The sequence below is a fragment of the Triturus cristatus genome, chromosome 3_1 (genome assembly GCF_964204655.1).
Source record: "Triturus cristatus chromosome 3_1, aTriCri1.1, whole genome shotgun sequence".
NCBI classification, from domain to species: Eukaryota; Metazoa; Chordata; class Amphibia; order Caudata; family Salamandridae; genus Triturus; species Triturus cristatus.
In genome coordinates, this window is record NC_140583.1 from 923,738,211 (window position 1) to 923,755,806 (window position 17,596).

General features: G+C 44.6%; 1 protein-coding gene across 2 annotated transcripts in view; it reads left to right on the forward strand.

Moving 5' to 3' along the window:
* The window catches only part of ACVR1 (activin A receptor type 1), a 318,170-nt gene that overhangs the window by 162,327 nt on the left and 138,247 nt on the right, over nt 1-17,596 (forward strand). For both annotated transcript variants that reach the window (XM_085645512.1, XM_085645514.1), the window contains one exon: nt 10,626-10,843. In XM_085645512.1, the coding sequence (XP_085501638.1) occupies nt 10,626-10,843 (218 nt within the window). The remainder of the gene's footprint in view (nt 1-10,625; nt 10,844-17,596) is intronic.

Genomic DNA, 17,596 nt, shown 5'->3' on the forward strand with positions numbered 1-17,596 from the left:
AACATTCCACTCCAGTTGGGGGGAAGACTATCACAGTTCCTACCTGTCTGGAATTCCATCACCACAGACAGGTGAGTGAGACAAATTATCCAGTATGGTTACTGCCTGGAACTCACCTCCACTCCTCCACACATACCACCCAGACAGCGTCCCATGTCCACGGAACATCTCACGCTTCTCAAACAAGAGGTTCTCTCTCTCTTGCAAAAGCACGCAATGGAACCGGTTCCCATACACCGTCAAGGTACAGGGGTTTACTCCGTTTACTTTCTCATTCCAAAAAAGGACAGTACTCAGCCCAATATTAGACCTCAGACCGTTAAACCTGTACATACAATCCGACCACTTTCACATGGTTACTCTCCAACAGGTCCTCCCATTACTCCAACAAAGCGATTTCCTTGCCACCTTAGATCTCAAGGACGCCTACTTCCACATTCCTATTCACCCTTCCCACGAGAAGTATCTACAGTTTGTAGTAGATGGCCAGCACTACCAATTCAAAGTGCTCCCCTTCGGGGTAACTACAGCACCTAGGCTCTTCCCAAAATGTCTCACAGTAGTTGCAGCTCACCTGCGAAGACAACACATTCATGTCTTTCCTTACCTCGATGACTGGCTTATAAAAGCCAAATCACGCAGCGATTGTGTGCACCACACACACCACACAATCCAGCTGCTACACCGCTTAGGATTCACAATAAACCTCAGCAAGTCACATCTTCAACCGTCCCACACCCGCCAGTATCTAGGCGCCACAATAGATACTTCCAAAGCCCCTGCATACCCCAATCCAGTCAGGATAGCAACCATGCAAACTCTCATAACCAGGATTCAACTTCAACACTCACTACCAGCTCGAGTGGTTATGCAGCTAATAGGAATGTTGGCCTCTTGCATTTTAATCGTACCCCATGCAAGACTCCAAATGCGTCTCTTTACAGGAGTGTCTATCATGTCAGATGAACCAGGCTGAAGGTCAGCTTACAGATCTGGTGTTAGTAGACAGCCGCACACATCACTCTCTGCAGTGGTGGAACACACAAAACCTTTCCAAAGGGCGACCGTTCCAAGACCCAGTTCCACAAATAGTGCTCACAACAGACTCATCGCTCACTGGCTGGGGAGTTCATCTCCTAAACCACACCATTCAGGGTATTTGGACCCATCAGCAAAAACAGCTCCACATCAATCACCTCGAATTACTGGCAATTTTTCTTGCACTAAAATCATTCCAAGTACACCTCGTACGCAAAACTGTCCTCGTCCGGACGGACAATATAACAGCAATGTATTGTATACAAAAACAGGGGGGGACACACTCTACAGCTTTCACGCCTAGCGCAAAGCATATGGAGATGGGCCATTCCTCAAAAAATATACCTCTTAGCAGAACATTTTCCAGGAGAACACAACCGGAATTGCGGATCTGCTTAGTCGTCACAGCAGATCCATGAATGGGAACTTCATCCGCAAGTTCTTCATCCATTTTTTCAGATGTGGGGCCAACCAGACATAGACTTGTTCACCAAGCATTTAAATGCAAAATGCCCAAGCTCCAGGTATCCACACCCATTGTCCAAAGGCAATGCGATATGGATGAATTGGTCAGGCAGATTTGCGTACACTTTTCTGCCTCTCCCGCTCATTCCCTTACTGGTGCGCAAGCTCAAAACAGTCTCTCACAATGATCCTGGTTGCTCCCACATGGGCACGACAACCATGGTTCACAACCCTGTTGGAACTGTCAGTAGTTCCACATCACAAGCTACACCTTTCTCTAAAGCTCCTTACACAGAACCATGGAGTAATAAGGCATCCGGATCCAGCTCAACTGAACTTATTATTATTTTGTTTTTTTAAAGGGATTTATAACGCGCACGTCTACTCAATAGAGTGTCCCGGTGCGAGCCAAAGCATCAGAGAGAACCAAAGCAGAGTGTGAGAGGGACAGGCTAGTTGAACAGGAAGGTTTTTAGCTTTTTCCTAAACTGAGAGTGATTCTTCAGATTGCATAGATCCAGGGGAAGGGAATTCCAGTAGGTTGCTGCAAGATAGGACAGAGAACTGCCACCCTTACGTTTCAGGTGAAACCTGGGGATAGATGCTAGGAGCATAATCGAGGAGCGCAGGCACCTGCCAGGGGTGTAAAACTGAAAACGTTTCCTAAAATAAGCAGGGCCATACTCCTAGAGTGCAGCGCGAGCAATGGTAATAGCCTTAAACTTTATCCTAGCTTTAACTGGCAGCCAGTGTAGATTACGCAAGTGATGCCTAACACTGGAGTACTTAGGAAGATCCAGTAGGAGACGAGCAGCGGCATTCTGAACCACCTGAAGTTTGTCCAGAAGGTAACATGGCAAACCGGCATAAAGTGCATTCTCATAATCTATGCGAGAGGTGACCAAAGCACGGATAACCGTTTCTTTAGCAGAGAGAGGCAATCGTGGCAGAAATCTACGGAGGAGTTTTAAAATACCAAAGCAAGTGCCAGTAAGTTTGCCAATCTGCTTACCAAAACAGAGTGTATCATCAAACCAGATGCCAAGATTTTTCACAGGATGGCCAGAAGGGGAAGGACAGGGGGACTCAGTCGGCCAGAAGTGATGCCAAAACAGAGGGGGTAACTCCCCAAAGAAGAGAATCTCAGTTTTGTCAGCGTTACATTTTAACTGAGCTGACTCAAGCCAGCTGAATACCGCAGACAGGCAGGCCTTGACATGAGATGTGTCAGCCTCTTGTTTCTTCCAGGTAAACAAGAGTTGCGTATCATCTGCATAGGCAACTACTTTGGCACCCAGATCCTCAGCCAGCTGAATAAGAGCAGTCATGTAAAGATTAAATAACAAGGACTAAGAATAGACCCCTGAGGTACTCCCGTCAACAAATCTTGATTTGATGACACATCAGGGGGAATCCAGACTTGTTGAGTTCTCTTTTCGAGGAAGGATTTCAACCACTCCCAAGCAGTGCCGATAATGCCAAGCTTATGTAGACTGGCAAGGAGAAGTGAATGGGGGACAATATCAAAAGCGGCCGAGAGGTCCAGCAGGACCAAGACGGCCCTGCCCTCAGCATCCACGGTCTCATGGATAGCCTCTGCTACTTCCACGAGGGCCGACTCAGTACTGTAAGAGGCTCTGAAGCCCGATTGTGCAGGGTGGAGAAGGCCATGCTGTTCAATAAAAAATGTGAGCTGCTTGTTAACCATTTTTTCACAGACTTTAGCAATTGCAGGGAGCAGGGAAATAGGGTGATAGCTGGAAGGGAGATGGGGATCGAGAGTGGGTTTTTTTAATGAGAGGAACAAGCAGCGCCTGTTTCCAGTCAATAGGCACAAAAGCAAGAGAGTGAGGTATTAATCAGATGGTTCACAAAGGGATTAACAACAACCGCAGCAGTGGCCATAAGTTTCGCAGGGCATGGATCATGCGGGGAGCCTAATTTAAAGCAAGATAAGGCAGCCAGGGAGTCTGTCAGAGGAACAGGTTCAAATGCAGAAAAGGTAACTCAGGTAGTGGAGCCAGTCAAATAGTCGGGGGACAGCTGAGAGATCTGGCTGTTGAAGTTTTGAAAATGAGATTGCAGTGCCCTGACCTTATTAATAAAAAAGGTGGAAAGTTCTTCACACCATTCAAGAGAAGGGGTGTGGGCCACATTCATTGCATTAGGAGAAGTGAAGCTTTTTACAATGCTAAACAACTCTTTTAACATTATTACTAGACTGAGCAATACGGTCAGTGTAATAAGTCCGCTTGGCCAGTCTAATGGCCGCATAGTAAGCCTTTTGGGCCAATTTCAGTGTGGTCTTGGCACCCGAGTTTTAATCTTGTCTACATTTTTTCCCCAGCTTTTTACAATGTTGCTCCAATATTTTAAGCTGGGGTGAGAACCAAGGTTTAGGCAGTGGGGCATTATGGTGTCTAGGTTTGACTTGAGGGGAAGATTGCTCACCACCTTCTCTATCCAACTGTTAAAATGGGCAAGACCAAGATCATCAGGAAGCGACAGCGGACATTCTGCTAAAGCTAGACAGAAAGCCGCAGGCTCTATTTTAGGAGCTATCCTACCCCGGCCATTGAAACGAGGCCTGAGAGAGGGATGACCTTTAGAAATCTGCCAGGAAAAAGGAATCCGGTAATGGTCAGACCAGGAAGGGGGGGAGACACTACCAAAGGCAAACTAGCACAAATTACATCAAGCGTGTGACCACCGCAATGAGTCTGGACAGTCACATATTGTTGGAGTGAAGACGATTGTATCACAGCTAAAAAATCTTGTGCGTCACTCCCGTTGCTGTTATCGATGTGGATGTTACATTCGCTGAGAAGAAGAAAATATGCGTAACGCAAGTCCCTATGCATGGTCCAGTCGGCAAGCAGATTGGGAAAAGGACCGGTAGGTCCAGGGGGACGATATAACAGTATCCCGCCCAAGCAATAGTAAGGGGACATTTTGATGCAGAAGTCGAGGGCTTCAATGTCAGAGGAATCCGTCAATTCACTGCATTGGCAGTCCCACGCTTCCCTCACAATCAGTGCAACGCCCCCGCCCCGCCCAACTTTGCGCTCGGCTCTAAATATCTTAAACCCATTGGGGATAGCCATTTCCATAGCTGGGTTGGAGGAGGGGTTAAACCATGTTTCAGTAACAAAGAGCAGGTCCAGAGACTCCTCAATCAACAAATCAAAAATATCCTGATAATGCTTAGGAATGGAACAGGCATTGATAAGAACAGCCTTAACATTCTGTAGCTCCATTCTACCCATCGTCTCACCTATGGAGACAGGGGGAAATGGAGGGAGTTCGAGTCTACACTTATCACAGGTGTACTTATTATCTGCCGCAACATCCCATCTCCTGCATATCCCACAGCTATAAGAGTTTAAGGATAATAGCTCAGACCCATCATACCTCAACGTTCCTGCATTGGTTACAGCCTGAGCACCGGCATAATGACTTGCGCCTGGCGCAGACGGGCTTGCCTTAGGCGCGCCGCGGTGCACCCGCTGCGCGCGTCTGTTGTGCGCTCGCGCAGCGCGCATTTTTAAGCCCCAGTTCTCTTGAAGCACTAGAGCACGCACTGAACAAGATGGCTTCTCTAGTTTGGCACAACCAGCAACTGGGAGCCCCAAGGGAGAGAGGAGGTGAAGCGGCGCATGAAGCTGCCGAGAGTGCCCAATTCAGTAAGTTAAATTCCCCGTTTTCTAGTTCGATTTTAAAACTCAGTAAAGATCACCAATATTCAATGATTAAGACATATATAAATAACACAGTAAATGCAGAATAAGGTTAAAAAATAGCAGCAAAGGTACGATCGGTAGATGTGCAAGGTACAGTGAGCTTTAGGCAAGAGACTCTCGCGCAGCGCGCATTTTTGAGCCCCAGCCCTCTTGAAGCACTAGAGCATGCACTGAACAAGATGGCGTCTCTAGTTTGGCACAACCAGGAAATGGGAGCCCCAAGGGAGAGAGGAGGTGAAGCGGCGCGTGAAGCTGCCAAGAGTGCCCAATTCAGTAAGATATATTCGCCGTTTTCTACTTCTATTTAAAACGTAGTAAAAATCACCAATATTCAATGATTAAAAAATATATATAAAACACAGTAAATACAGAATAAGGTTAAAAAATAGCACCAAAGGTACGATCCGTAGATGTGCAAAGTAAGGTGAGCTTTAGGCTTAGCGATCTGGCGTAGCGATCTCGCTCCTGAAATCTTACAGTTCGGTTACCTCAACCTCCCGCCAGACTGCATGAATGTCAATAAAGAAGCTGGACGCCCTACCACTAGAGTGTGCTATGCGGCTAAATGGAAAAGGTTTGTTATTTATTGTAATAATAACATAATAAATCCACAAGATGCCTCAATCCAAAACATTATTTGTTACCTCTTGCATCTACAAAAATGTTATCTAGCATATACATCTATACGATTACATCTTGCCGCCATAGCCGCTTACCTACAAAACAGACAAAACTCGTCACTTTTTAGGGTACCCGCCAGCAAAGCATTCATGGAAGGCCTTAAAAGGATAATTCCTCCCAAAGTTCCACCTTCTCCTTAGTGGTACCTCAACATTGTCCTTACCAGGCTCATGGGTCCCCCCTTTGAACTTTTGCATAAATGTGAGTTACAATTTCTCACTTGGACAGTAGCCTTTCTTTTTGCAATCACATCTCTCAGGAGAGTTAGAGAACTCCAGGCATTAACCATACAAGAACCATTTTTGCAAGTACATCACAATAAACCCCAAATTCTTACCAAAAGTAGTTTCTACTTTCCACCTTAACCAGTCTGTTGAGCTACGGGTCTTTTTCTCTCAACCAGACTCAGTAGCAGAACGGGCTCTTCATACACTTGACGTCAGAAGAGCTATCCTTTACTACATTGAAAGGACAAAAACATTTAGGAAAACTAAGCCACTTTTTTGTATCTTTCTCACCACCACATAAAGGCAATCCTATATCAAAAGCTGGAATTGCCAGGTGGATCGTTAAATGCATTCAAATATGCTACCAAAAAGCAAAGCGCACATTAACCATTCCCCCTAGAGCGCATTCTACACGCAAACTAGGTGCTTCTATGGCATTTTTAGGAAACATTCCCCTAGATGACATCTGCAAAGCAGCAACTTGGGCTACACCCCACACTTTCACAAAACACTATTGTCGATGTGCAAGCTAAACAACAAGCTAGTGTGGGCCAGGCTCTATTAAGAACACTTTTTCAAACCACTTCAACAGATACAGGTAGCCACCGCTAAGGAGGTAACTGCTGTATAGTCTGTGCACAAGTATACGATCTATAGCTCATATGCTCAAACGGAAAATGCTACGTACCAGTATGCATCTGTTCTTGGCATGTAAATCTCTAGATTCGTATATGCCCACCCACCTCCCCGGATACCTCTATCTGTTCCAGTACTATCTTACTTGGATACCTCACACATGGACATCTTTTTCTGTTTCTCACAAACTCCACCATCACCCTCTATGGCGAAAAAACAATCTGAGGATGGAGTCGATGCCCATGTGCACTATGGTCCTAAGGAGGAGTCACCTATCTCGTGACTACAAAGAACTTATTCCAAGACAAAAACAAAACTGCAAACATCCGAGCCCAACACCAGATGGCGATCTATGCACAAGTATACAAATCTACAGCTCTACATGCATACTGGTAAGTAGCATTTTCCATATTGTGGATAAGGTAAGATCCTAAATGTATTTAAAACTGTGAGGTAAGATGCTTGTGTCCAAGGTGTGTGCTCACTTATCTTGATTTAAGGTTAGTGGCAAGTATTCTAACCAAAAGGAACATCTTAATGGAGACTTCACCTGCAGGTTCCTCACCTTGTGAAACTCCTCAGGAATCAGAATGAATCTGTTAACATGGAAATGGCTCTCCTGTGCCAGTAGGTTGTTCCATGGCTGCTATTCAGTGCAGTACATGCCCGGGTGTTACATCGCAATGCTCTATACGGCATCACCCCTTTCTCTGACGTCAGTTTTTCTGTGCCCTTCAACATGGTTGTAGAGTTGCTCTCTGTTACAAGTTTCTCCAATTCATCGATTGCAGTGCTTCAGGGAACAAGAAGTTAGGCTGGCGTATGTGCCACCTCTGTCATTCCTGAGCTCCATCATCTAGCTCCCACAGTGTCTACTCATGGGGTTGGGCTCTCTGTGTGCCTCCAGGCCTGTTGCCAGTTGGTACTGTTTTTGGTCAACATCAGTCAAGGACAAGATGGGGACTCCTAATGTGTCTAGAGGCCACAATGAAGATAGATGAAGCCAGGCATTGGTGCATCACCAGATCCTGCTCCCAAGGTAGGTTATGAGGTGCGCCATCCCTTCCCCGGAAGTCCTTTCATTCCAAGTTTGTGACTTACTGAACTGAGGACTGTTCTTCATCTCAAAGTCTGTCCCAGTTGCCTGATATGACTTCTGGTTGGCGAATCAGTTTCATAAATTGGACCATAATGTTACCTTTGGAACCATGTGCTGCCGATGACACACAACTTATCCTGGTAATGGATAAGGATAACCAAGCCTGGGAGGATAAGCTCAAAGGTTGCCTAACGGCCACCTTTGAATGGATGCGCCTAAATCACCTGAAATGCAACACAGGTAAAACCGAGATCATGCCTATAGGCCCAAAAAATGAGTTCACCCCACGATTATGGTGGCCAGAAAAAGCTGAAATACCACCTCATACAACCAACTCTGCCCGTAATCTGGGGGTGCATTTTGACTCTAACCGGTCTTTTAGACAACAAGCAGCTAGAGTGGCAGGCATGTGCTTTGGGGTAATAAAGGGACTGAGAAAGTTCTTTGATCTTTTGCCCCTTGAAGCAAGGAAAACAGTTACGGTTGCACTTGTAACATCGCGCATCGATTACTGCAACAGCCTCTATGCTGGTACAAATAAAGTTGTCACACACAAACTTCAGATGGTGCAACATGCAGCAGCGAGGCTGGTTCTAAAATGGCCGAAAAGATCATCTGCAACCAAAGCCCTCAAGGCATTACATTGGCTGCCCATTACAAAAAGGGTTTTGTTTAAAGTACTGTTAATTACTTTTAGAGCTGTTCACAACCTAGGCCCGTCCTATCTGAGGAAAGAATTCAGCAGATACTGTCCAACCAGAGCACTGCGTTCTTCAACGGCCAACCTGCTTACCGTCCCGAGTTTCAGACTCAAAACTCGAGGGGGCAAATCCCTGGCGGTACTGGGAGCAAAAGCATGGAATACTCTTCCCCCCCAGTTGAGATTACTGGATAAAGAAATAGACTTCCGTAAACATCTAAAAACCTGGATCTTTAATCTCCAAGATATAACTGCCAGAAGCCTAGTGTAATTCGGGTTCTCGATCAAGTAAGCATAGGGACTACCTAACATCTGGTGGTCCTTTTTGGGCGCCTAGATGCTCCTTGGAGCGATTGCCGCGCGATACAAATTGGCACTTACATTACATTAACCCAATGATTGTCTCCTGCCTCTGATTCCGGTACCACAGAATCCGTTGCCAGCCTTTCAGGCCCATTGTACTAACCCTGCTGAAGAGGTGACTTACTCCCAGGCTATGCTGCCCCCTCCTCTGTCGACCCTCTGATGTGCGTTTGACGCCTGAGTTCATTGACAGTGCCCTATGCTGGCTGCCTTGTCTCTTTCTGGTTGACCCCACTAATATTTATGATATCGGCAGCAACTGTTTTGCCACCAAAGGACGTAATCTTTGTTTCAGCCTACGTGATGATACCAGCATGTACTTCATGACACTGTCTCTGGGTCAGTTTTCCAGTATTTGTAGTAGCCCTATTTTGAACCTCTTCAGATCTTTCATGGGACTTAATGTCTTTTAAGGTGGTTGGAAAGTTGTTGCCTGCCACAGAGATTAAAGTTAATATTCTGGCAGAAATATTGTAGACTGTTGATGTCAGAATCTTTATTGGCTTTGAATGACAGTTATAATATGTCATGTGTGTTTGGGATAGATCAGCCTCTGAACTCTGTGAAGTTGCTTCTCGTCAGTCAACCAAGGGCACTGGGCTACGGGCTCATGGTTTTATAGGTGTTGGTTCCTCTTCTTGCTCAGAGTCTGTCAGAGAATTTCTGTAGGTTCAGCTGATAGGCACATTATTATCTTCTGGGATCTTAGCTGCTTGCTCCTGTAAAGCCATGTGCATATTAGCATGTTACTTCATGCTGTTTGAGAGAGAGCATGTTGGAAGTTTCCCTTTTGTAGGATCACAAAAGGGATCCCTTTTTGCTAAATTGATTATGATTTTGCGGTTGATAGACAACGTTTTAGATCCAGCCTTAACACTGGATTTGGTGTCCAGGTCTGATCTCTTCTCTTGCCCTTTCTAAGGAGGGTGATATGGTTACTTATGGGTACTCTAGAAGAGAGCCCTTCTCCCAATCAGAGAGAGTTGACATTTTACAGCTTCAACGTTTGAAAATACAAAGAAATTCAGAACATTTGGCTTGTATCGTATGGTCTAATAAAATAAGTATGTTGTAGAAGCTTAAATGTTTCCTTATGTTATGTATTTTTGGGACACTTAGTTTATACTCTGACCCTTCTCCTGTGGCTTTATTGCTTTGTAATTGATTGATGTGAATTCATATGCAAGTAAGAGTATCTATTAGTAGAATGTTCCCTTCAGCAATGATATTTCAAGTGGATACACTGTCTCCAGATTACTCACTAACCCACCTGCATCTCTGTTCTAAGAAGTATCTTTATATGTTTTCTAAGGTTCCATGTTAGTTTTTCTACCGCCAGAGGTGTGGAAAAAAGGACAGGAACTAACTTTAGAGTTCAATGGTGGCTCCATGTATGGCTCTGTCTATCACATCCTGGGAGATCACAGCATCTAGTCGAAGCCATGGTGTAATCTATTATGCAGGAGAGCTGTTTCAACATTTCTGGGTTCAGTTTGATGCCTAATTAAAGTTATGGGAGGAGGAATCTGCAGCTAGATGAAGTATCCACCAGAAACGTCACTACTGATAATAAGTTGCCTAATTATTCTGAAAATAGATCTGTAATATTTTATGAGAAAAGTAAACCATTTGTTTTCAATTTTAACCAAGGGACATATGTTGCTTTTATTTTGAAGATAAAGCCAGAAATGGAGATCCTTTGAATTACAGTGTGCAAACCTTGGCCATTGTGATTCTTGCTCCTGTGATTGTGTTGATCATTCTGTCTGCGGTTGCCGTTCTTGTCTTCCGAAAAATCCAACAACGCCAGCTTGAACGTCTTAATGCCAGAGATGCAGAATATGGAACCATAGATGGACTTATTGCATCAAATGTTGGAGATAGTACATTAGCTGTAAGTTATATTTTCCTGGACCTAAATATGTAATCCAAATGCAGTATAGAAAAAACCAAGCATATATTCAGCACAAGTTGACAATCAAATTGCTATGTAGGAAGGGTCCAATGTTGGAAGTTTGTGTTTTTTCGTCCACTGACAAATCTTGAATGACAAGCTCTGTTTCCTGATGTTGAGTTAAGAACATAGCATGAGATTGGGTTGTCCAAAGAATCCATACAAAGCTGATAGATGTATGTATCCCAGTCATACGTTGGTTTTGTGACTACAGTCTATATAGCAATAAAAACCATTCCCATTAATTTTTTTCTGTGAATGGTAGAAAAGTGTTGTATTTACTACTTAAACATAGGAGGAAGTAGAATGTTTTTTTTTCTCCACATTACAGCTGTACAAATTGTATTTGAAGAGAAAGTGTGCATCTATATATTACAAAGTGGCTGTTGCCAGTGGGTGTTTATAGTCGGGTCTACTTTTCCACAGGAAGAGCATTTTTTGGTTTGCTAATAACTTTAACACCGTTTGACGAATTTTCATAAAACTTTCTAGCAAAACCGTTCATCCACCTCCGCTCCTCCCTGGAACGTTTCGTTGTGATCTGTCAAGTGGGAGCCAAGAAAAATACTTCGCCCCAAAACACAAAATCCCCATGCGTTTTCCATAGACTTTTTTTGGACATCGATATTGCGAAAACTACTGAACGGACGTACACCAAATTTGGCAGAACAGTAGATCTTGGTCCAGAAAGTGTGCTTTTTGTGATTTGGTGTAAATCCATTTAATAGTTTTGGAGATATTAGGCTCCAAAAATATATGTATAATCTGGATGATTGGGTTCAAAGTCCTTCATACCCCATTTTTTAAAAAATTGAGCCTTCTGATTGGCCCAGGGGGCATTTAAAAAAAAAAATTAGGTTGAGCATAGGCAGCGTGCATACGCTGTATGCAAGACCTGTTGTTATCTCCTCTATCAATTTTTGACTTGCCCATTAATTGCCATTTGTTCGTTGTTGTGCCATTTATAAATGCAGGGTTTTTTATTGGTGCATTGGATCTGCCCAGGCGATTTTACTCATTGTTTGCTTGCGTTAGCCATCCCAATACATCCACAGTTCCTCCTGGTCCTCCTGATCAGTCTTTTTATTTTGTAGGCTAGCAACATAGTTTTAGGCATTCATGCCGTTTCACGGATCATTGCTCTGTTCGGCACCTGCAAAGGGGCAATTTCTGTCCGGAAGCTGTTGAGCAATGCCAATAGTCCTAACTCCCAAAAAGTGAGAGACCTATTACATTTGTAATGCCTGTTACCCTTGTGCCATCCTGCTCCCGCGGGAGAAAGTCTCTGACTGCCTGCAACATGAGGTAAAATGTTGTAGGGAACCCATTACAGCACTTGGAGACTTATCTGCTGTCCTAAGTTCAGTTTAAAAAAAAAAAAAAAGTCTGTGTCTTGACTACCCCCATTGCCAAAATATATAGTCAAGCTCCCGCGGGATCATGTCTTTATCACCCCCCCCAACCCCCCCCCCCCCCTGAAAAAAAACCCAGTTGTTGTTTTCAAGAATATATATTTGAGAGGAGGAGGTTTTACAGCTCCCCCTTCCAGAGCCATTCAAGGGCCAAGTATACTTTACTCCACCCCCTGAGGCTTAAAAGGCCCGTGTACCCTATACCCCAGGGACAAAAGATGTATTATGAGGGGAGTGAGGTTGTGCGACCCCCTCCCCCCTTAAACATTTATACTAGGGGAGGGGGAGCACACCTTCCCCTGTCCAAATGGGCCAGGTCGCTGAGTAATTATAGGAGAGAGAGAGGCACGCATTTCCCCCACATAGCCTTAAGAGGCTTCGGGGTACTCTCTTGCCCAGGGTCGGATCTTTCACTGTGTCCTGGGGAGTTGGCTTTACCTATGGTAATGAAAGATTACTTTACATTAAAATAAAACCCCTAGAAATTCCCTGAAAAGCCAATGGTTAAAGTGACACTATAGTTAGGTGAAGAGGTATGTTAGAAGATGCAAACTTATAACGGTTGTATGATGGTACCATACATGCCTAAACCACGCAGCCCTAAAAACTGTCTCCCACCCTAAAAACTACTCCAACCCCCTCATTTGTCCTAAAACCTACCCCCACCCCAATAAACTACCCCTTCCACCCCCCAATACCAAGCCCCAGCCCCACTTACCTCATCATGTCCTCTCCGCAGTCTTCCTCTTCCTGTCTTCCCCTTCCTCTCTGCAACTAGACAGTGCAGTGCCTTAACCACGCATATGCGTTGTTAAGGCACATGCGTGGTTAAGGCAAGCGTGGTACGGCTTGCGGGGAAAGCGCATGCATGGCTAAGCCCGCGTTGCTAAGGCCACTTCCCCGTTTTAAATGTACAAAACCACTGAAATTAAATTCACCAGTTATAGTGATTTATCCCACATAGTACATCACTCATGATATCTTCCATGAGATCACTGATAATATCACTGCAACATCTGCAATGAAATTATTGATTAGAAAGCTGCACATGGCGCGAAGCTAGTTATAATATAGGTACCTTAAGACACCAGTTATAGTTATTTAAGTTAACTAGAACTGGTTAATTGCAGTGAATTTACAATGGCATGATTTAACTGAGACCGTGATAGCAATTCTTTTGTTCTGATTGATTTGGGTAGGTAATGGAAATGTTACATTGCCAACAACTCTGGTAATCTTTATCTAATCTGCCTATCTAAGTTTGTTTTTTCAAATTATTTTGCAGATTTGTTGGTGGGAGGACCAATTAGTGATGATGCAGAAGAAGCATTTTCCATTTTAAGTTCATACATAATTTTGCTCTGGTTTACTGTAGAACTTGTTGGCGCGGAATTAAACCAAATCAAACATGACGCTAAAACATTACTTAAGAAAAATAGATTTGTGTTTTGGTATAAAGTATTTTTATATGTAAGCTTCAGAATGTAAATGTTTTTTTTCAAACTTTTTTGGGAGTTTTATATAGCGCGAACTTAATCCAAAGATATTGGGTATCAGAGCGCTTTACATGAGCACAGGGAGATTTAGGGATTTGCCCAGAATCACAGGATGTTGTGTGTCGTTGCCGATACTCTAACCCGGTTTCCCAGATTTAAGGTGGACCGCCCTAGCTGTTAGGTCAAATCCTCTCCTAATCTTTTGTTTATTTCAATTATTTAATCTTGTGTGATTACAGATTCAGATCGGCATACTCTCCAAAAAGCAACTATTTTGAGTCCAGAGATTCAAAATGAATTGGTGGACAGTTAAAACGTGATAGCCACTCTGACCAAAAACTGTAGTGGTCGCAGTTTTTCTCAGAGCCAGACACTGACTGACTACAATCTTCACTTAAAGATAAAAAGCCTGGAAAGGTTGTGGTAGGTAATGAGGGAACAAGTGGAGTTTGCTCTGACCCCATAGTAGATGAAGGGTGATTCAGGGTGTAAATTCGGAGTCAAAGCTTGCGTCACAATGCGCCTTGTTGGCTATTTGGAATGGACACAACCCATTTCTAAGATGAAATGATCATGATTACTTGACCATGAAATAGTAGTTCTACAGGGACACTTTTGGAAAGTGCCATACCAAAGGCTGTGCAGCAGATTTGGGGTTGGCAAAATGCCTGGTGACTGAACATTGCCTTGGTCCTGTGCTGAACTCTGAACTTACTGCATTTGTCCTGAGCCATGAGCATTATGTTCAGGGGTCACAGTTTGCATCACAGCGTATAACTGAAATCTTTACCCTGCACCTATTGCTTCTTGCTGTGGGCTGCAGATTCGAGTGCACAGGAGCTGGGCCTACTGCATGGCAGAAGGCCACCACTTGTGACCATAGCCTGCATTGTGCTGTCTCTGGCTGTGGTCGTTGTGATTGGGGTACAGTGGTCGATGAAAAATCTTGTCAGTTATACACAGCCGGGGGCGAGTTCTGGAAGCACAGTTACTCAGCACAGGGGAGGTGGCTGAGCCCTTCGAGCACAGTTGAAATGCCATTCACAATGGGTTTTGTGTGCATGGTGGCTGAGCACAAGGTTTAGTTTGCCCACCTGTAGATGGTTGGAGGCAATGCGCAGTTGGTTTGTAGGGGTATGGGCAGGGAGTGCAAGTGGTGATGTCAAACCATTCCAAAGCTCTGTGCACTGGTCTTTGGCCACACTCTGAGAAATGGAGGACTCCGTAAAAAGGGGGCACTGTAGAATCTTGTGTGTGGTTATGCCCACCAATGTTGTCTAAATCTGGCCCTCAGTGAATCCAGAACACGTTGTGAGTAGGACAGATCCTAAGCAAGCACAGATACTAGCTGTAGCTTCACTATATGTTCAGCACTCTCTCAAAACAATGGTGAAGGAAACACTCATGAGGTAAGCCCATCTCTGCTCTCTTTTTCCAGAGCCAGGAGACGGTACTCTAGGGGAAACTGCGTTTCCATCGCATGCGATTACAACGCGGTTGTTACATTGACTGCGTTGTTACAAAGCGAACCATTACATCGCAAGTCGTTTCAAGGGGGCACACTAAACTAAGGAATAGTATAATTTACTATTCCAACACCTTCCCTGCTGTTGCACACACTGGAGTTGGAATAGTAAATTATACTATTCCTAAATCCACCACCCCCACTACAGCAAGTCGTTGAAATGACTTGCGATGTAATGGTTCACGTTGTGATCGCATGCGATGTAACATCGTATATTCAGCCTCTAGATCTATTCTTTTGGTCAACAATGCTAGAAGGATGTCCTCTTTAATGAGGCTGTTCTCAATGATCTCATTAAGACCTGACCTACCTGTGTGGGATCTAGGTGCTGTGAGTACTACCCTTGGAGTCGGGGCCACAGAGACCCTGACCTCTCTATTTAGTGTGGAAGGTTGGGGGTTGTTCTCCATCACTAACCTCATCATCTCCTTAGTTGGGATCCCCCCCTTCAGAAGGGTGGTCCCATGCATATTCTGCCAAGAGCTCCTGGAGCTTGACCGTGAAGGCATGGGTCCCCATGTAAATATTTTTACTTCTACACAGGGACCTTAGCTCCCTCATCTCTAGATTAATGTAGAGGGTGAAGTCGAGCTCCTCAACCCTGTCCTGTGTATCAGTCATTATTTCACTAATAGTGGGGATTTTGTTTTCGAGAGATCAAAAACGTCTAAAACTCTTTTACCCCTAACTACAGAAAGTTTAACATTTCTAAAAATACTAAAAGGGACTTACCTAAAGCCCTAACAAGACTTAACAATTTAGAAAAAATTTCAATTAAAAATCTGAATCTGAAGACAATTTAGGAGTCTTGTCGTGTGATCAGGTGTTATCTAAGTAGTCCAACAAATACAAAGTCATTGACTACACAACTGATCCACCAATGTAAGAAGCTGGCTCTGTATATACTATACCAAAAAGAGGTATAGTGTGCACCGATCCAGTGAGACCCCAAAGTTATGACAGAGGTTAAAGTAGATAATATCTTACTCTCAATTTATTTGTAGCTGGGCTGAGCAGTTAGGCTCATCAGAGGGTAGTGTGAATGCATTTGGTGCACATACTCATACAAGGCAGGAACACACTTTTCAATGTTACTGGCTCGGCCAATGATTGTAGAAAAATATTACCTTTGTTATCTTTTATTTCTAGTAAACATGTTTAACTCCGTTACAGGTAAGTATACTTTTATACAGTACTTTCATTTACTGGTAATAGGTTTTCTATAGTAACAAACAATACATTTCATGTGCATGAAATGCTTTTCAACACATAATGAGATAATTTGTATGCAGGATCACACTTGGTACAATACAGTGTAGACCAATGCAATTATATGGGAAAAGGACTGGTGAGTAACTATAGGTAAGTAAGTGTTTTTGGTCAACACTGGGCCAGGGTCTGATCAAGGTAGGTTCTGCACCACCAGCAGCACTGGGGCTGCCGGGTGGAGAGGTCACTTGACCCAGTGTTATCCTATGGAGGCTAGGGGTCCCCCGAAGAGGCACCGGTTACAGTTAAGTACCTGCGGTTGAGGGACACAGGCCCTGGAGGTTAAGATCAGCACTGAAGGGGCCACCAAAGAGCTCCGAGACTGCACCATCAGCGTCGCAGGGGCGGCCGGGTACAGAGTTCAAAGGAGGTGTTGGGAAGTGGTGCCCCGTTGAAACCAATGGAGATCCTCGATTGGGGAAATCAGCTGGAAGCTCGGTTCCGGAGGTTGCCTAAAGGAATCCCATGACTGGAGAGGTAAGTTGGGTAGTTGGGGGAGATGGCAGGACACTGTCGGCTGGGCACACCAAGGCCAGGGGGCTGCGGGTGCAGGGGTGTCAGGTTTTCTCACCAGATCCGGTTGTGTTCAGGTGGGAAACTTCAGGTTGAGGCTGCAGGTGTTGCGGGGGAGGCCAGAAGAGGTCATGCAACACAGGATCCTAGGTCAGGATCGCCGGAGAAACTTCACTGGGTCGGTGGGCCACCTGGATTCGGGCCGCCGGCATTGGGTGCAAGTGTTGCAGATCTGCCTGGATCCGGACTCCTTGTGTTGGTTTCTTAGTTGAATTAATCCGGTGTCCATGAGAGACACGAGTCTTTCTCGAAGACCGCACAGGCCCACCAGGGTTCTTAGAGGTTGCTGGCTGTGGGCCACGCCAGTTTTTTGTAACGGGGTCGCTGGAGGAGGAGACAGGCATGTAGGGCTGGGTCCAAGTCAGTTATTGTCTTCTCCACTGCTGCACAGCTCTTCAGTCCTTCTTGGGTTGTCAAA